This window comes from Gorilla gorilla, chromosome 1, assembly GCF_029281585.2.
Source record: "Gorilla gorilla gorilla isolate KB3781 chromosome 1, NHGRI_mGorGor1-v2.1_pri, whole genome shotgun sequence".
In the NCBI taxonomy this organism is placed as follows: Eukaryota; Metazoa; Chordata; class Mammalia; order Primates; family Hominidae; genus Gorilla; species Gorilla gorilla.
In genome coordinates, this window is record NC_073224.2 from 203,955,545 (window position 1) to 203,976,715 (window position 21,171).

The 21,171-nt window shown below is 37.9% G+C and overlaps 1 protein-coding gene across 5 annotated transcripts in view; it reads right to left on the bottom strand.

Moving 5' to 3' along the window:
- Window positions 1–21,171, bottom strand: part of AGO3 (argonaute RISC catalytic component 3) — a 136,381-nt gene that overhangs the window by 53,000 nt on the left and 62,210 nt on the right. For all 5 annotated transcript variants that reach the window (XR_010131654.1, XM_019015255.4, XM_055391638.2 and 2 more), the window contains 6 exons: window positions 9,912–10,046; window positions 5,610–5,697; window positions 5,343–5,490; window positions 4,793–4,912; window positions 637–759; window positions 340–473 (listed from right to left, as the gene is read on the bottom strand). Coding sequence is in view for 4 of the 5 variants with exons in the window: in XM_019015255.4 (XP_018870800.1) it covers window positions 340–473; window positions 637–759; window positions 4,793–4,912; window positions 5,343–5,490; window positions 5,610–5,697; window positions 9,912–10,046 (748 nt within the window). In the remaining variant the exon portion in view is untranslated. The remainder of the gene's footprint in view (window positions 1–339; window positions 474–636; window positions 760–4,792; window positions 4,913–5,342; window positions 5,491–5,609; window positions 5,698–9,911; window positions 10,047–21,171) is intronic.

Genomic DNA, 21,171 nt, shown 5'->3' on the forward strand with positions numbered 1-21,171 from the left:
GGTCAGGAGTTTGAGACCAGCCTGGCCAACATGGTGAAACCCCATCTCTACTAAAAATACAAAATTAGCTGGGCGTGGTGGCACACACCTGTAATCCCAGCTACTCGGGAGGCTGAGGCAGGAGAATCGCTTGAGCCTGGGAGGTGGAGGTTGCAGTGAGCTGGGATCATGCCACTACACTTCAGCCTGGGTGACAGAGTGAGACTCTGTCTCAAAAAAAAAAATGGTTCAGTGATTACATATACTTCATATTAAGGCAACATCTGTTAGAACATTAGATGAGTAACTTAAAGTCTAAACACAAAAAAGTCCCAAAGCCAAGGTAATGACATGCCTTACTTCAGTATTTCTTCTCTGCACTGCCTCTGTGTGGCAAAACAAGCAATAGCCCACATTTTGATTTCAACTCCTGTGTGGAATTGTTTCCCTCGCATGTCCCATACTCCGTGGCTCGGTGTTGCTACTGTCCGATTCTATACGAGGAGAAAAAAATAACATGGTGAAAAAAGAACAAAAATTTTCAATAAACAGAAAGTAAACATTTCAAATCGCTGAACTGAAATATTTCTGATATGCCTTTCTCTTCATACTTACAGACAATATGTGTATGATTAAAACATTAACAAGAGACTTTACCCGTCCTCCATACTGGAGCATAGGTGCTGGAAGTACGCGTCCAGTTACATGAGCCATTTCATCCCGAACTTTAAATTGAAACTCCTGAACAAATGGATCTGTTTCATAATTTGCACTTCTTACCTAAAAATAGAAAAAGTTTGTAGTTACTCTCAAAATTCCCCCAAATCCCCTACTTTAATGCATTAGAACCCTCTTTTTTTTCTTCACTGTGTCCATAATGTATTTTCCAACAGGTCTAATCAATGGTGCTCTAACTACAGAACAGCGAATCTTAACCTGGGGACCATGGGTCATGAATGGACTGTAGAAATTCTGTGACCTCCTGGTAATTTATACAAAATTTATATGTATGCATTAGGTTGAATAATACATTTTGGCCTGGCATGGTAGTTCATGCCTGTGATCTCAGCATTTTGGGAGGCCAAGCTGGAGGATTGCTCAAGCCCAGAAGCTTGAAACTAGCCTGGGCAACATAGTGAGACCCTGTCTCTACAAAAAAATTAAAAAATTAGGCTGGGCGTGGTGGCTCACATCTGTAATTCCAGCACTTTGGGAGGCTGAGGTGGGAGAACTGCTTGAGCTCAGGAGCTCAAGACCAACCTGAGCAACAAAGCAAGACCTCATCTCTACAAAAAATTAAAAAGAATTAGCCAGGTGTGGTGCTGTGTGCCTGTGGCCCCAGCTATTTGGGAGGCTGAGGTGAGAGAATCGCTTGAGCCTGGGAGCTCAAGGCTGCAGTGGGCTGTGATTGCACCACTGTATTCCAGCCTGGGGGTCAGAGCAAGACCCTGTCTCAAAAGAAAAAAAAAATCCATGAAAATGATAATAAAACTTTTTTTTTTTTTTTTAAGAGATGGAGTCTTGCTGTTATTCAGGCTGGCCTTGAACTCCTGGGCTCAAGCCATCTTCCTCTCTCAGCCTCCTAGATAGCTGGGAACATAGGCATGCACCACTATGTACTACCCAGCTGAAAATGGTAATTTTGTATGATTGAACCTAATATGCTTTTGGATGGAGAAAGAAATATCTCACCTAAAAAGAGGTTAAGAACCTCTGACTATAGGAGATCTGGATACATTCTATTAAAATTTATTTTGTGTAGAGTTTGATAGGAAATATTAAAAATCTTAAGGCTTTTAAAAATTATTTGATTTATAATTTATATAAAATTTACTTGACTATTTTCAGTGCCATATTATAAAATTTATTTAATGGAATACGCTTAAAGACAGATAAGAAAGCCAGTATGAGTCACAGGTTATAATTTTTATATATTCCCATACATATAATCAAAGAACTTCATGTAATTCAGTGTTGAATCTCACTGAAATTCATGCTTAAAGCATGCTGCTATATAGAATCTCTCCACGATAAGCAGGAAAAGTCATTTTCTTTTCTTTTTCTTTTTCTTTTTTTTTTTTTTTTGAGACAGGGTCTCGCTCTGTCATCCAGTGGTGCAATCACAACTCACTGCAACTTCAATCTCCTGGGGCCCAAGTGATCCTCCCACCTCAGCCTCCTGAGTAGCTGGGACTATAGGTGCACGCCACATACCTGGCTAATTAACATTTTTTTTGTAGAGATGGGGTCTCACTATGTTGCCTAGGCTGGTCTTGAACTCCTGGGCTCAACTGATAGCCCTGCCTCGGCCTCCCAAAGTGATGGGGTTACAGGTGTAAGCCCCATTTTCTAAATTAGGCACCAATGGGGCATCTCTTTCAATCTTATTTGCCATTCATTTCTGTACTTCAGTATATCCTGTAATGAGGTTACAGCGAATAACGACGACTATACTATAACAACGAATATACTATGACTTGCTGCATGATGTACTTGGTGCTAAGTGCTTAATGACACATTTTCACAAGTATTTTATAGCTACAAAAACAGTTCTTTTATAATCTGTATTTTACAGAGGATACAACTAAAGCTCAGTAAAGTAAAATGATTGCCAAAAACCACACAGCTAAGTAAGTGATGTAGACAGAATCTGAAACCATGTATATTCTGATTCTAGAGTGTCTACTCTTAATCACTGCATTATCTTTCCAGATACTATAAATATAATAATAGTAACAGTAACAGTAAGTAAGTGGAGAAGCCAGACTTCCAACCCAGGGTTGTCAGACTCCAAAGTCTGTTTTATTTTTTCTAAACTACCATATGATACTTTCTGAACAGTTAAGCTGTAATAAATGAATTAGAACAGTGAGTTATTGAGACTTATAGACAAAGTAAGACGTCTTAGTCTCTGAAAGATTTTGAGAAAGTTTTTAAAATCTTATAGTAGAATTAGAGAAAAATCCAAGATGAAAACCAGCATATATTTTCCTAATTAAATATCATGTAATAACTTTCTTTGACTCTTTACAGAACAGTCAATAAGGAAAAAAAAAGGTATTTTTTCTGCAGTTGGCTTACCAAATAAAAGAGCCAGTTTTTGCCAAAGGTGAAATTACTAAGGTTAAAAAATAAATTAAAAGAGCCAGTTTTGCATGCCTATTTTCAATAATCTTTAAAATTGCTTTTGGAAGTATTATTAAGTTGTTTTGGGAAATATTCATATTTCCAGATTTTTTTCTCTTTGCTCGGGCAGTTAAAATGGTATTCGAGAACAGAGCCAGATAAGATTCAGATGCCCTTTAATCTTGAGTTTTGCCTTATTCTATGAGTTTTATAAAGCGGTATTGGTAACGCCTTCCTTCCCCTCATTTAGAACAATGAGACAGCACAGAGACCTTACATGGTTAAAGCTATCTTCTATTTCCTTTCTTTCTTTTCTTTCTCTCTCTTTTTCTCTTTCTTTCCCTCCCTCCCTCTCTCTCTCTCTCTCTTTTTTTTTTTTTGACAGAGTTTCACTCTTATTGCCCAGGCTGGAGTGCAATGGCACAATCCCGACTCACTGCAACCTGCGCCTCCCGGGTTCAAGCGATTCTCCTGCCTCAGCCTCCTGAGTAGCTGGGATTATAGGCATGCACCACTATGCCTGGCTAATTTTGTATTTTTAGTAGACACGGGGTTTCTCTATGTTGGTAGGCTGGTCTTGAACTCCCAACCTCAGGTGATCCGCCCCCCTCGGCCTCCCAAAGTGCTGGGATTACAGGCATGAGCCACCGCACCCGACCTTCTTTTTCTTTCTTTTTTTTTTTTTTGAGACAGAGTCTCACTCTGTTGTCCAGGCTGGAGTGCAGTGGTGTGATCGGCTCACTGCAGCCTCTGCCTCCCAGGTTCAAGTTATTCTCATGCCTCAGCCACCTGACTAGCTGGGATTACAGACGCATGCCACCATGCCCCACTGATTTTTGCGTTTTTAGTAGAGATGGCATTTTGCCATGTTTCCCAGGCTGGTCCCAAATTCCTGGCCTCAAGTGATCCACCCGCCTTGGCCTCCCAAACTGCTGGGATTACAGATGTGAGCCACTGAGCCCAGCCATTTCTTTATTCAGACTGTACAGCTGCCACTCTGATACTGGGGACTAAGCAATCTTAGACTGAGTGTTAAGAATTTTAGTATTGGCCGGGCGCGGTGGCTTACGCCTGTAATCCTAGCACTTTGGGAGGCCGAGGCGGGCGGATCACAAGGTCAGGAGATGGAGACCATCCTGGCTAACATGGTAAAATCCTGTCTCTACTAAAAATACAAAAAAATTAGCCGGGCGTGGTGGCGTGCGCCTGTAGTCCCAGCTGCTGGGGAGGCTGAAGCAGGAGAATGGTGTGAACCTGGGAGGCAGAGCTTGCAGTGAGCCAAGATCGTGCCACTGCACTCCAGCCTGGGTGACAGAGCAAGACTCCGTCTCAAAAAAAAAAAAAAAAAAGAATTTTAGTATTGCTAGTCATAATTCTTTGAATTTGCCTCCTATTTCCCACCTCTTTTAGGTGGAGGTTCCAGTTTACTAAATTGAAACATTTCTTCTGAGAGGATCTGTTCCCTGGATCTACTTAAAAAGCTCAGGGTTAAATGAGAAGGACCTAACCCTTCTCATATAGCCCACCAAGGCTTGTATCAAGAACATTAGATTACTTCCATGATCGCTTTTAATTCTGACAGTCCATGAAATGGTCATAAGGTATGGGTTGATAAGGAGATGGTTCTCTAGTATTATAGTTCACCCTAATATGTTTTAAATTCTCACTTCTAAGGTTAAGTACTAACCAATCTGCTAATTTCCTCTTGTCTATCTGGTGCAGATCTTGCTGTTGCCTTGATCATAGTGGAAGTCTGATTGTCTGTTAGCTTCTTGATACATCGTTGCCCTGCCACAATATTACAGACCTACAAATGGAAAAAAGTTTTGTACTACATGTATATATCTTTTTTTTTTAGCTCTTACTTAGTGCCAATTACATGTAAATAAAAATTTAAAATCAACTTCATTAAACCACTTATTTTCAATATGTTAAGTAAAAAAGTAGTAAACAAGACAGCTCTACAGTAATTAAGTATAATTAAGTAAAATGTACACCAGATGAAGACTGAAAGAAGTATAGTATACCAAAATGTTAACAGTGGTTACATTAGAGTGGTAGGATTATGGATGAACTTGTTTCGTGTTATTTCATTACAGAAAATTTAGAATAAATTAAAACTTAAAAACAGTTCATATTCCAAAATAAATGTTCTGTATGAGGTAAGTTATCGGCCATAAAAGACCCCAAAAGAATCATGAACAACAGGGTATTAATTAGCAGTGTGAAGGCATTACTTCTAGTGGCAGGTAGGTGTGTTTCTGCTCCTGCCCGACTTGCAGACAGGGAAGGTGCGGGTACTTCAGCTGAAGAGTATACTTTTCTCTGAAATACTGCGCTACTGTTCTCTCCACAGTTTGGCCGTTTTCTAACTGTAAAGGAAAGCTGAGGAAAAAAAAGTACACATGAACAATTCTTGCCCATTATGAGCCAGAAAAACTCCCAACCCCACTAACTAGAGCAAGCTGCCTCACACCATCGCTGCTCTGACAAACTTTTCTTACGTTTGATGACTGGCAGGCCTCCTTGTTACATTACAAACACGGTATTTCCGTCTCATTGTTCCACAATGAGTCACTTCAACCTTCAAACCTGTTCCCAACAAGAAAAATGGAGGTTACAGAACTGTCACATGTAAAATATTTATACTTATAAAGCCTGTTCATTACCATAAAAACTCAATTCTGAACAAACAAAAAATTCTGTGATACAGGCAAGATGATATAAACACCAGATTTTACATATAACATTGCTAATAATGGTCACAGTCATGACAGACCTAATGGCAAAATTTTTCCTTACCCCATCAAGCTCTACACATTAAAAAATAAAATCATAAAATTTGCAAAGCCCATAGATCAAGGGCCAAAATCTTCCATTAATAAAAAATCCTGTTTATAATAAATTCAGGTATTTATGCTGGGAGAGGGAAGGAGGAATGAAAGAGGAGATCCAATAATTCTCAAGGTATTCCATAATTTCAAATTATGTGATATTTACCTAGCCCAGTCATCACATACTGCTTGAAGATCAGAATTTCGTAAAGCTCAAGAAAGAAGCCCTTTAAAGATTTATAAAGCACGAGAAAAAAATTCCAGGCATTTTTAACAGAAGTAAAGTGACACTTTTATAGAAGTATAATATAGTGACACAGCTCTTTTCCAATACTATTAAAAATCAAATGTAACCAAAATAATTCCTAAAGTAGGTGATCCCTACCCTCTTATGGAGTCAAGATCCCTTTGAGAATCTGATGTAAGCAATAAACTCTCAGCAAAATGCACATATACATAATTTAGCACATGATTTTAGGAGTTCTTGGATCCCTGCAGTCCATCTGTGGACTCTAGGGGTTCAAGGATCCCAGGCCTGCTCTAGAATGTGAAGAAATGGGCTTTAAGCCGTTGGCTGAAGTTCTTCGAGATGAATTTTCTGAAGCAGTGCTGTCAAAGAGAATTTTCTTGAGGTGATGGAATGTTCTACATTTATGCTAATATGGTAATCACTAATAACATGTTACTAAGCATAAGAAATGTAGCTGGTGTACCTAAGAAACTGAAAATTTAATTTTATTTAGATTTTTTTTTTTTTAGTTTTTCACTCTTGTTGCCCAGGTCAGAGTGCAATGATGCGATCTTGGCTCACTGCAACCTCTGTCTCCAGGGTTAATGTGATTCTCCTGCCTCAGCCTCCCAAGTAGCTGGGATTCCAGTACCCGCCACTATGCCCAGTTAATTTTTGTATTTTTAGTAGAGATGGGGTTTTGCCATGTTGGCCAGGCTGGTCTTGAACTCCAGACCTCAGGTGAACCACCCACCTTGGCCTCCCAAAGTGTTGAGATTACAGGCGTGAGCCACCACGCCCGGCCTTTATTTTAATTAATTTAAATTTAAGTAGCTACATGTGGTTAGTGCAGTCTTAGCCTAGAGAAGAGCTAACAGGTACACAGAGGTCACAGATAAGCAACCCCTTTCTAAAGTTTGGCCTAGACTCCAAAGGATAAAGTCCAAAATGGGGTAGATGGAGAACAACTTTTAGTTCCCTGATAATACTTATGGTTATTACTCTTTGTCATATTTCTCTTTCATATTTGTGATTCCTATACTGCAGTGGTTCTTAGCCAGAGGGCAATCTGTCCCCCAGGGGACATTTGGCAATGTCTGGAGACAAATTGATAGGCATGACTAGAGATGCTACTGCTTTCTATTGAGTAGAGGCCAGGGATAGTATGAAATATCCTGTAATGCAGAGAACAGCCCTACCCCTACCCCAACAAAGAATTATCCAGCCCAAAATGTCAATGCTGCTAAGGTTGAGAATGCCTGCTATGGTAAAATTTATTTTCTTACCTAACTGCTACCTGCAATTAGGTAAGAAAATTAGTACCAAACACAAAGCTCAGTCATATAAATGATATTTTCTTCTGATAGATCAGAACAAATTAAGATGTTAAATGGACACGGTATCCATCCCTGTACCAGATTGGTATGGGTTTGTTTTTCTTTGGAAGTGCTCCTCCTTGAATCAGTGAGTACTAATTTTTCATTACAACTACCTTTATAAGACAAAAATGTCAGATCAACTAGAGAATTACTATGTCTTTATATTATAAAGGAGACTAGAAAATAAAATACTATCGAAGGAGGATCTTAAAAGAAGGAAATACTAATAATATGAAGAAACAAGACGTAAAAATATTATGTTCAGGGGAGAACACAATAGAAAAGTCTAAAACGAATTTCTGTTATTTGCACCACTTAGCAATTTATTTTCAACTCTTCCCCTTGAATTAAAAAAATATTAATAAGGTTCTCTGAGCCTACAAAGCTTTTACTAAAAATAAGTTGGCACATATATAGATATATATATATGGTACTTATACATTTTCCCCAGTATTTCTGCTGTTTAACTATCATGAGTTACTGGATAAAGAAACCACTCCAAAGTTATTATTAAATATTTAGGTACAAGTTCAACTGGAAAAAGATGAATATACTAAGAAAATCTATTCTTTATTGCACACTTTGTGTCATTATTTAACAGCTAGCATCAAATTCTTCATACCAGCTAAAAAACCCATAGATACAGGAGAGAACACAAAACTCTTAGTCTCTTGGGTTACTGTAGTAGGAATACATGATGTACTTTAAAGAGCCTTCTTTAAAAAAAAAAAAAAAGCCCTATTTTACTTGGAATGAAGAAAAAAATAATCAGTTTGTCAACTGGATCCAACCCAGACTTTTCCACCCCCAAACTAGGATCATAAGTACCTAAGAATTAGACCAAAATCTAGGTGCTAGCAAAAAGTTGAAATTTTTAAAAAGTGGACTAGATAATTCTCTGCCCAGGTCCCTCCCCAAACCCTCCATCCAACCAAAAAAACACTTTTGGCTTTAATAAATATTTAACCTATAAACTTGGCTTTACCTTCACTATAACATCAACTTTATTATGCTTTCTAGTCATTTTTTCAGTCATTTCTTTGGGCCCCTGAGCAGATGAAGTTAAGATCGAGTCCATGCTCTTCGGGCAGCAGTTGAATCCTTGTTCTGTACATCTTGTATTTTCTGTGATAGAGTGGTGATATGAGTTGATTGCATAGTTACCGCAAAATAATGTAAGTGACTTCATGATATCAGAGGTGGTAACTAAGCAGCAACTCCACTGGAAACCATGGCATTTAGATGATCACATATTAATGGTAGGTAATGCACTAACCTCCTGACAATGCTAGCTGTGCAGTTAATACAGATCATGAAAGGACAATGGTATGGTTGCAAAACAGTTACATAAACAGTTTCTTACTTTGGCATTTAAATAACTTGAGATAAATGGATGCTTATTTTCGAAGCAGGGTGGATCTTCCTTTTAATATTTTATTACAATGACTATCTCTCTCTTGGTTACTGAATGGCGAAGAATGAATTATTACTGGAGCAAGCAGAATGTATTAAACTACTCTAATTGATTTGGGGGAACTGAAAGATGTTCAGTGAACAAACTTAAATGCTTCATTCAAACCACAAGCTGAAAATTATCTGCAATAAATAGGTAAAATCTTAAAAACAACATAATTATTTCTGGCTATTTAAGATCTAACAATATAAATAGAATTTATCCTACTCATTCTGATTAGAGAGTATCAGACTAAATACATATAAAATATAGATTTCAGAACACTATTAAAATTATTTTTATTTTTATTTTTGGGCAGCCACATAGAGATGAATTTATCTGAGTTAAATGTACATATGATGCAACAGCACTGTACAAATTTTAGTTACTAAGTATAATAGATAAGATCAACAGTCAACTCTATAACTTATATTAAATAACTATAATTCTAGAACAACACATGAAACAGGCTAGCCCCACATTTATACATTTTTAAAGGACTAAAATAAATATCATTTCAAAAAAATAAGGAAGTCATTATATTAGAATATGTTCTAGTTCTATAATTCTAGTTATAAAATATAACAAATATTTTTGGAGTGAGCTTCCTACTTTTAACAGTATTACTAAAGCATTTTCCCATGAGACATTCTTATCCCTTCAGCTAGTAAGGGAAAGTATTAACAAAAAATTAGCTGGTAGTGATACTAACTCCATTACTTGGCATTTCTTTCAAATACCACCTAAGATGTTATAGTAATGAATTTAATGTAATATTTTATTTTATGATTGATGTATAGTTTTACTGGTTATGTTACATAGATTTTAATTATATAAGAAAACATTTTAATAAAAGGTTGTTATATCCATGCACTTTATAGTTAAGTTGTGCTAAATGCTAATTAATTCACCTTTTATCTCTTTGGTGAATTTTACCCGATGAGAATCAGTCAGAGGTCTTGGTTGCTCATCAATATTATGAATATCAAGAACTTCACACATGAACTGAATTACAGGTTGTGCTTTGTAGAAGGCAGTGGCAGAAACTAAGAAGAAAAACACAAACAATACAAATTAATGTTTCCCTAAAAAATTCAGAAACTTCATCTTAGGCTCCAGGATAACTATCTATAGGGTTAAAATGATCCTTTATGCACATTTATGTACATACAAATTTCCAAAATTAAGCAGTTTTAATTTGACCTCTGAGGCACAAATACAAAATGGCCAAATACTACAGTTTTGATGATCTATCTCTTTCATCATAAGTAACTGATTCATTCCATTCTCTATAGAGAAGTGTTCTGGGTGAGACAAGGCTTGAAAGAGACAAAGAAGGCTGGAGCCCCGTGGCAGATGAGATGGTTAGGTATTATTTCTTTTCTTCTTTTTTTAATAGAAACAAGGTCTCACTATATTGCTCAGGCTGGTTTCCAACTCCTGAGCTCAAGCGATCCTCCCGCCTCAGCCTCCCAAAGTGGTAGGATTATAGGTGTCAGCCACCACGCCTGGCCAGTGTTATTTCTTAAACAAGGCTTTCTATGCCACCCTAGACTATCTATTCTAAAGAGAGTTTTCCCTGTCTTGTAATGATTTGAAAAAACAGTGGTATTAGTCGTTGGTGCTAAATCTAAGCTACAAATATATATATATATATATATATTTTTTTTTTGAGACAGACTTTCACTCTTGTTTCCCAGTCTAGAGTGCAATGGCACAATCTTGGCTCACTGCAATCTCCGCCTCCCGGGTTCAAGCGATTCTCCTGCCTCAGCCTCTCAAGTAGCTGGGACTACAGGCATGCACCACCACGTCCGACCAATTTAGCACTTCTAGTAGAGACGGGGTTTCTCCGTGTTGGTCAGGCTGGTCTCGAACTCCTGCCCTCAGGTGATCCGCCTGCCTCAGCCTCCCAAAGTGCTGGGATTACAGGCATGAGCCACTGTGCTCAGCCTACAGATAGTAATATTAAGGGTTATCTGTCCAATATTATTGAGCAGTGGGTGGTTTTTTAAAAATCAACCAGTATGATTTCTTAACCATGGGTTTTGGAACTAGAAGAGTTTCACCAATGGTTAGCAGATCACCATCACTCATTTCTCAGACACATACTTATTAATGGCTATTATGTGTTATATAGGCACTGGGGATACAACAAAAAGTAAAACCATAAGACAGTAAGTTGCATGTTATCATGTCATTTTTCTGCTCCAAAAAAAAAAAAAAACATGCCCACTGTCTGTTCAGCTAAGTGTAAACTTTATTTATTTATTTATTTATTTATTTATTTATTTATTTATTTATTTTTTAGATGGAGTCTCACTCTGTCGTCCAGGCTGGAGTGCAATGGCGTGATCTCGGCTCACTGCAACCTCCCCCTCCCAGGTTCAAGCAATTCTCCTGCCTCAGCCTGCTGAGTAGCTGGGACTACAGGTGCCCACCACCACACCCAGCTAATTTTTGTATTTTTAGTAGAGACAAGGTTTTATCACGTTGGCCAGGCTGGATGGCTCACGCCTGTAATCCCAGCACTTTGGGAGGCCGAGGCGGGAGGATCACGAGGTCAGGAGTGTAAACTTTTTATGTGGGGATCTTTCTCTTGCTTTCCTTGGTTTAGCATTAAATGTCCTCCATAAAATGTTCCTTACTTCTGGGAGGATATTTTCAAAGCTTTAACAGTAGTTATCTCTGGATAAATGTGGGTGGTGAGGCTACTGTGAGTATTTGATTTTCTTCAAAATATTTTTGGCCGGGCACGGTGGCTCACACCTGTAATCCCAGCACTTTGGGAGGCTGAGGCGGGTGGACTGCCTGAGCTCAGGAGTTCAAAACCAGCCTGGGCAACATGGTGAAACCCCATCTCTACTGAAAATACAAAAAAATTAGCCAGGCGTGGTGGCATGTGCCTGTAATCCCAGCTACTCAGGAGGCTGAGGCATGAGAATCGCTTGAACTTGGGAGGCCGAGGTTGCAGTGAGCCGAGATCACGCCACTGCACTCCAGCCTGGGTGACAGAGTGAGATACTGTCTCAAAAAAAAAAAAAAAAAAAAAATTATCTTGGCTGGGTACAGTGGCTCACACCTGTAATCCCAGCAGTTTGGGAGCCCAAGGTGCATTGATCACTTGAAATTAGGACTTCAAGATCAGCCTGGCCAACATGGTGAAACCCCATCTCTACTAAAAAATACAAAAATTAGCTGTGTGTGGTGGCGCATGCCTGTAATCCCAGCTACTCAGAAGGCTAAGGCCAGAGAATCGCTTGAACCCATGAGGCGAAGGTTGCAGTGAGCCGAGATTGCACCACTACACTCCAGCCTGGGTGACAGAGCAAGACATTTCGTCTCAAAAAAATTTTTTTTAAATATATTTTTTACTATGAAAAAACATTTTTATCTTTATAACTTCATTTTTTGGTACTGAGTGCATACTGTTTTTTACTTCTTTATTACACAAATAATACATGAATAAAGTTTCATCATAAAAACTCAAACAATACAGAGATATACAAAGTAAAGACCCTCTCCAGTCTGAACCTCCTCGCTCCAAATAGCTCTAATAAGTAACCATTGTTAGTACTTAGGTATGTATACATCCTCTCCTTTTAATATGCACTTAGATTTGTCAGAAAGGTGATTAAAAAAACAAAAATACTAATTTACAAAGATAAAAATGTAGGAATAACTTTTTAGATGAAATCAGATGATAAATGTTCTATGACTCATTTTATCATGATTTTAAAAATTAACAATACATCTTAGAGATCTTTTCATGTCAGTACACCCTTTAATTGCTGCACACTATGTTACAGTATGGGTGCATGATAATTAAGTAAATAGGTACTCCCTTCCCCTCTTAATAAAAAAGAACACAAATGGTAAAACATTAGAAACACTATACTGTGCCTTGTATGTACTAATATGAAACTATATCATTCTTTCTCATAGCTGCAAGATATCCCATTGTATGAATGTACTTCATGTCCCCTGAGGGAGAGTTATGGGTTGTTTTTTACTATTACAAACAATATTCCAATGAATGTTCCTGTGCATGTGTGTGTGTTTGTGTACGTATGTGTATGTATTTATTTTTTTGGTATACATCCATGAGTACTTATTTTTTACTTTTATTTATTTATTCATTTATTTTTGAGACAGAGTCTCCCTCTGTCACCCAGGCTGGAGTGCGGTGGCGTGATCTCGGCTCACTGCAACCTCTGCCTCCCACGTTCAGGCAATTCTCGTGCCTCAGCCTTCCAAGAGCTGGAATTACAGGCACGTGCCACCACACCCGGCTAATTTTTTTATTTTTAGTGGAGACGGGGTTTCACCGTGTTGGCCAGGCTGGTCTCAAACTCCTGGCCTCAACTGATCCACCCGCCTTGGCCTCCCAAAGTGCTGGGATTACAGGCATGAGCCACCACGCCTGGCCCATGAGTATTTCTGGGGAAAAGATAAGAGAAATCAATATTCACTTCTAAACTTCCATCCAAATAAACTTTAGAAACATTTCCAGTTTCTAACTAATTAAAAAAAAAAGAGACTGTTAAGATTGTAACAGTATTCTGGGTATCTTATTCAAATCCATAATAGTTTTAAATATATATATATTATATTCTTCTACTGAAAAATGTTGGAATATTATTGTGCACAAAAAGGAAGGCTGACAGGATATATATCAAATTTAAGTTATATGTTTATAATGTTTAAGTTCTTAAGCACATACTGATCTGGGTTAATTTTTAAAAAGTAAATGAAAGATAAATAGAAAGTGAATAATATGCTTATTTTGCCTTTCTTTTAATCCTACAGGTAAAATTTATTCACTGGATTGCTATAACACCAGCCTTCACAACTAATATTTCAGATACCACAAAGTTGTAATTACTTGTAACTACTAAACAAACATGCTAGAGTTATTTCTCTTGTTTAATCCTCTTCTACTACTTTTCCCTGTTTATTCCACTACACTCTGAATCATTTTACTATTGACCATCTTCTCTACAGGAAGGTGGGCATTTGAGGTAAAAATTAAATTTAGTAATAAAAAACTCATAAAGAATGGGTTGAAATCAGCAAATATAGTTTTTGATTAGGAATATGTTTCAATGATCAAATGTTTGCTTTTCTGTCCCTTGGATGAATTCTTAATATTTAATAAACCTACATATATATGTAGTTTATTCCTTCCTTCCCTTTCACAAATTAGCTAATTATTACTGAAAAATGTTTACATTTAACATTTTAAAAATCTATCAATAAAATATACTACATTAACATGCTACAGGAAATAAGCATATAATCATTTCCATAGATGGCAGTCCCCAAAAAGCAAGCATTTGATAAAATTCAGCACTGAAGCAAATACTCTTATTGTACCAGGACGAGAAGGGAACTTCCCTAATCTGGTAAAAGTTATTTACCAAAACTCTATGGTATTACAACCTGGCAGATACATAAAAAAGAAAAAAAAAAAAACTCCATGGTAAATTCAACTTCATTTTATAGGAAGTTCTAGCTAGCATAGCAAAGCAAATTAGGAGAATAAAAAGTTAAAAGGTTGGAAAGAGAGAAACAAAATTATTACTCTTCACAACATTAATTGTGTGCATAGAAAACCCAATAAAAATCTATGGACAAATTACAGAATTAATAATTCAGCAATGTTACTAGATTTAAGGTCTACATATAAAAATAAATTATATTCTTATACACTAGCAACCTACTTAAAATGTAATTTAAACATATACCACTTATGATCACAACAAAAAACATAAGGCATTTGAGATGAAATCTAAACAAAAGGTGTATAAGACCTATGGAAGTAATAAGTATCTCTTTTATTGAAAGATACTATAGAAGATCAAATAAACGGAGTCATAATATACCCTATTCATGTAAATTATCCCCAAATTAATCTTCAATCGCAATTTCAGTCAAAATATCAACAGGATGTAATCCTCTCTCCCCCTGGAACTTAAGATACTATAATTAACGTGAAAGCACAATGAAACAAGAATAGCCACAACAAGTCTTTATTTTTTTTAGACGGAGTCTTGCTCTGTTGGCCAGGCTGCTGGAGTGCAGTGGCGTAATCTCGGCTAACTGCAACCTCTGTCTCCTGGGTTCAAACTATTCTCCTGCCTCAGCCTCCTGAGTAGCTGGGATTACAGGCATGTGCCACCACGCTCAGCTAATTTTTTTGTATTTTTAGTAGAGACGGAGTTCACCATGTTGGCCAGGCTGGTCTCAAACTCCTGACCTCAGGTGATCCACCTGCTTTGGCCTCCCAAAGTGCTGGGATTACAGGCATGAGCCACCGTGCCCAGCCAACAATTCTTAAGAATAAGGTCTGCTCTAGCATTCATCAAGATTTGTTATAATCCTATTCAAATAAAGAGACTGTGGGGCTAGACACACAGAACAGGCTTGAAAGCCTACCTCATACTATATACATAAACAAATTCCTATTCAGAGAACTAAATATGAAAAGGAAAACTAACATTTATTGAAAAATGTAGAATATCTTTATGGTCTTAAAGGTAAGGAAGAATTTCTTCAGCACAATACAAAAACTATAAACCATGAAAACTATAAGAAAAAAGACACCATAAATAAAGAAATAAAGCAAAAGATTGATAGAGGATATGCACAATATGTTTAACAAATGCTTAGTATCTAGAATATGTATAGAGTTTCTACAAGTCAAAATAAAACAAAAAAAGTGGCAAAGGACATGAGCAAACATTTCATAGAAGACAAAGAGAAATATATACTAAAATAATATCAACCTACCATTTTATACCAATCAAGATTAGAAAAAACTTTAAGGGTAACAAGCTGAAAATAAGCCAATGGAAGAATGAAAGCTCTCAGACTGTAGGAATATAAACTGATAAAGTCACTTAGGAAAGGAAGTGGAATATATAATAAATTGGAAGCTGTATATAATTTTCAACCCAGCACTTCTGTTATAGTGGAATATATACTCTAGAGAAATTCCCTGTCTCCAAAAGGAGACATGAATAAGAATGCTCATATCCTTATTGTAGCATTATTTGTAAGAGTAAAAAGAATGGAAACAACCTAAATATGTGTCAACATATTTGGATATTTTGTATTATAAACTGGATTGATAAATTGTACTATACTCATATAATTAAAATTAATGAGCAGCCACTAGAATTCAGATAAATAAAAGAGAAAGAATGGAGGGGAGTTTAGGGGAAAATGTATCTAGATAACTATAACTAGGGAAAAGAAATTTACCAAAATAGACTAATGTTCAAAATATCAGTGGGATAATATTTCAATTCATAAACATAGTATATCTCTGAATGTATTAAGGTCATTTAAATTCCACTAAGGTTTTATAATATACTCTAAAACTCATATATCTTTTATTAGATTTATTTATAATTGATAAACAAATTTCTGTTTCTTACTTTGGGAGGCCGAGGCGGGTGGATCACCTGAGGTCAGGAGTTCGAGACCAGCCTGGCCAACATGGTGAAACCCTGTCTCTACTAAAAACACAAAAATTAGCTGGGCGTGATGGCAGGCGCATATAATCCTGGATACTCGGGAGGCTGAGGCAGGAGAATTACTTGAACACAGGAGGAGGAGGTTGCATTGAGCCGAGATCACGCCACTGCACTCCAGCCTGGGCAACAGATGGAGACTACGTCTCAAATAAACCCCAGAGAATACAGATGCTCCTTGACTTAAAACGGGATTACATCCTAATAAACACATCATAATTTGAAAATATCATTAAGGCGAAAATGCTTTTAATACATCTAAACTACTCAACACTATAGGTAGCTTGGCCTACCTTAAATGTGCTCAGAACACTTATATGAGCCTATGGTTGGACAAAATCATCTGGCAACACAGTACACTGTACCCTTGTGATCACATGGCTGACTAGGAGCTGTGGTTTGCTGCTGCTGCACAACATTTTGAGAGAATATTGTACTATAAATACAATTTCTACTGAAGACATACTACTTTTGCACCATCATAAAGTTGAAAAATCGGAAGTCAAACCATTCTAAGTTGAGGACTGGGTTTAACTTTAAAATAAACTGCCAAACTATTTTTCTTTCTTTTTTTGCTGAGATGGAGTCTCGCTTTGTCACCCAGGCTGGAGTGCAGTGGCATGATCTCAGCTCACTCCAACCTCCACCTCCCAGGTTCCAGCGATTCTCCCACCTCAGCCTCCCGAGTAGCTGGGATTACAGGCACATGTCACCACACCCGTCCAATTTTTTCTATTTTTAGTAGAGACAGGTTTTCACCATGTTGGCCAGGCTGGTCTTGAACTCCTGACCTCAAGCGATCTGCCTGTCTAGGCCTCCCAAAGTGCTGAGATCACAGGCGAGAGCCACTGCGTCTGGCCGCCAAACTATTTTTCAAAGTACTTGTACCATTTTACACTCCTAAATTTCTAGTTGCTCCAAATCTTTGTCAACATGTGTTATTTTCAGTCTTTTAAATTTAGTCAATCTAGTACGTATGGGTGGTATCTCACTGTGGTTCTTTTTGAATTTTCTGAACGGCCAATGATGTTCTGCATCTTCTCAAGGGCTCACTGACCATTCACATATACTTTTTTTTTTTTTTTTTTTTTGAGATGGAGTTTTGCTCATCGCCCAGGCTGGAGTGCAACGGTGCAATCTTGGCTCACTGCAACCTCTGCTGCCTGGGTTCAAGCAATTCTGCCTCAGCCTCCTGAGTAGCTGGGACTATAGCTGACCACCACCACACCTGCCTAATTTTTGTACTTTTAGTAGAGATGGGGTTTCGCCATGTTGGTTGGGCTGGTCTCGAACTCCTGACATCAGGTGATCTGCCCGCCTCGGCCTCCCAAAGTGCTGGGATTACAGGTGTGAGCCACTGCGCCCGACCACACATATTCTTTTGTGAAGTATGTGATTTTTACTACTACTTTTTTTCTATTTCTTACTGAGTTATGTACAATTTTCATATATTCTGGACCTAAGTGTTGTTCTGTTACGTTTTGCAAATGTGTTTTCTCAGCGGTAGCTTGTGTTTTCATTTTTTTTTTTTAAGAGTCAGAGTCTTGCTCTGTTGCCCTGGCAGAAGTACAGTGGTGATAATAATTACTGCAACCTCTAACTTCTGGGCTCAAGTAATCTTCTCACCTCATCCTCCTAAGAAGCTGGGAATAGAGGCATGCACCACCACGCTCAGCTAATTAAAAAAATTTTTTTGCTATGTTGCCCAGGCTGGTCTCAAACACCTGGACTCAAGCGATTCTCTTGCCTAGGCCTCCCACAGTGTTGGGATTATAGGTGTGAGCCAGTGCGCCTGGGTGCCTTGTCATTTTCTTAATGGTGTTCTCAAAAGGAGAAGCTTTTAATTGCAATGGTTTTCAATTTATTAACAAATCCTAGCCGGGTGCAGTGGCTTATGCCTGTAATCCCAGCACTTTGGGAGGCCTAGGTGGGTGCATCACTTGAGGTCAGGGAGTTCGAGACCAGCCTGGCCAACATGGTAAAACCTCGTCTCTACTAAAAATACAAAAATTACCCAGGCGTGGTGGCATGCACCTGTGGTCCCAGCTACTCAGGAGGCTGAGGTGGGGGAATCGCTTGGACTCGGGAGGCAGAGGTTGCCGTCAGCCAAGTTCAAGCCACTGCACTCCAGTCTGGGTGATAGGGAGATCCTGTCTCGAAAGAAGAAAAAAATCTTTGCCTCGTCCAAGATCGTGAATATTTTTCCCATTTTCTCTTGGAAATTTACCAGTTTTAATGTTTTATCCTGGGATAAACTCTGAATTAAATTTTCTGTGTGGTGTTGAGGTTAATTTTTTTAACACAAATACCCAGTTGTTACATCATTTATTGAGAAGACTAACCTTTTTGGCATTCTATTATGTTGGGCCCTTTGCCAAAAATCAACCAGCCACATTAGTGGGTCTATTCTGGTAGCTATTCTGTAACCTGACAATCTTTACCCCAGTATCACTGTTTTGATTTCAGTAGTTTTATAGCACGTCTTGAACACAGGTAGTATAAATCCACCAACTTCGTTCTTCTTTAAAAGATTTTTTGGCTCTTCAAAATAGAAATGTTAAGTTCTTTGTACCAGCATATAAATCTTAGAATCAGCTTGACAATTTTATATATATATATATATATATATATATATATATATACTTTTTTTTTTTTTTTTAGACAGTGTCTTGCTCTGTCGCCCAGGCTGTAGTGCAGTGGTGATACCTCGGCTCACTGCAACCTCCGCCTCCCGGGTTCAAGCACTTCTCCTGCCTCAGCCTCCCGAGTAGCCGGGACTACAGGCACACGCCACCATGCCCGGCTAATTTTTTTTGTATTTTAGTAGAGATAGGGTTTCACCATGTTGCCTAGGCTGGTCGCAAACTCCTGAGCTCAGGCAATCTGCCCACCTTGGCCTCCCAATGTAAGCCTGATGGGATTTCTATTGTATTGAGTTTATAGATCAATTTGGGGAGAATGAAATTCTTAGCAATTTGAGACTTCTGGTCCAAGAACACCTCTTTACCTTCCTTAGTAATGCTTTGTAGCTTTCAGCGTGGGGGCCATGCACATCTTTATATTTATTCCTAAAAATTATGTTTTATGTTATGAATGGCAAATTTTTTTTTCATTTCAATTGTTGAATGCTGGTATTATTTGTTTATGTAGTTAGCATCCTGTGACCTCACTAAATTCATGTACTAATTCTAATAATTTTAATGGGGTTTGTTTTGGTAGATTCTTTAATGTAGAGTATTATGTCTTCGACAAACAGAGATAGTTTTATTTCTTCCTTTACAAATTATGCCTTTTATTTCCTTTTCTTGCTTTGCCACTGCCTGGGACTTCCAGTATGATTACTAAATAATGAGAGCAAGCATCCTTGCCTTGTTCTTGAATTTAGGGCAAAAGCGTACAATCTTTTCACCACAGAAGTATGATGATGCCTGTATGCTTTTCTGTTTTTAATTAGCTGAAGAAATTTCCTTTCATTGCTAGTTTGTTGTAAATTTTTATCATGAGAATGTTTAAAATGTGTCAATTTTCCTGTTGAGAGGATTATATTGTCTTTGTCAGGGGTTAGTACCAGGTGTACCAGCCTCAAAAAATGAACTGGGACCGGGCATGGTGGCTTATGGCTATAATCCCAGTGTTTTGGGAGGCCCAGATGGGAGAATTGCTTGAGCCCAGGAGTTCAAGACCAACCTGAGCAGCATAGCTCGGGAGGTTGAGGCTGCAGTGAGCCATGATCACACTACTGCATTCCAGCCTGGGTGACAGAGTAAGAACCTGTCTCAAAAAAAAAAAAAAAAAAAAAAAAAATCTGGGCACAGTGGCTCACGCATGTAATCTCAGCACTTTGGGAGGCTGAGGTGGGCAGATCATAAGGTCACGAGTTTGAGACACGCCTGGCCAACATGGTGAAACCCTGTCTCTACTAAAAACAAAAATTAGCCGGGCATGGTGGTGCATGCCTGTAGACCCAGCTACTTGGGAGGCTGAGGCAGGACAATGGCTTGAACCTGAGAGGTGGAGGTTGCAGTGAGCAGAGATCTCACCATTGCACTCCAGCCTGGGCGACAGAGCAAGACTCTGTCTCAAAAAAAAAAAAAAAAAAAAAAAAAAAAGCAGGGGGTGGTGGTGGGGGAAGCCTTTTCTATTTTCTGAAAGAATTTGTGAAAGATTGATGTTATTTTTCCTTACATTATAGAAAAAACTCACTAGTGAAATCATTTGGGACTGGAGTTTTGTGAGGAGGAATTGTGAATTCAATTTCTTTGATACAGGGCTATTCAGGCTTCTTTTTCGAGTCAATTTTGGTAAAGCTGTGGCTTGTCAAGGAATTTGTTTCACCTACCAAATTAATTGGCATAAAGTTGTTCATACCATTCCCTTATTAATCTTTCAATTCTGAAGAATCTTTAGTGATACCCCCACTTCATTCCTGATACTGGTAATCTGCTTTTTCCTAATTTCCCGATTAGTCTTGCTAGGAGTTTATTAATCCTACTAATTTTTTTAAACAACCAACAGTTGGCTTCATTGATATTCTGTACAGTTTTTAAATTAAATTTTGCTCTAATCTTTATTATTTCTTACTTTCTGCTTACTTTGGATTTAATATGCTCTTCTATTTCTAGCTTAAGTCAGA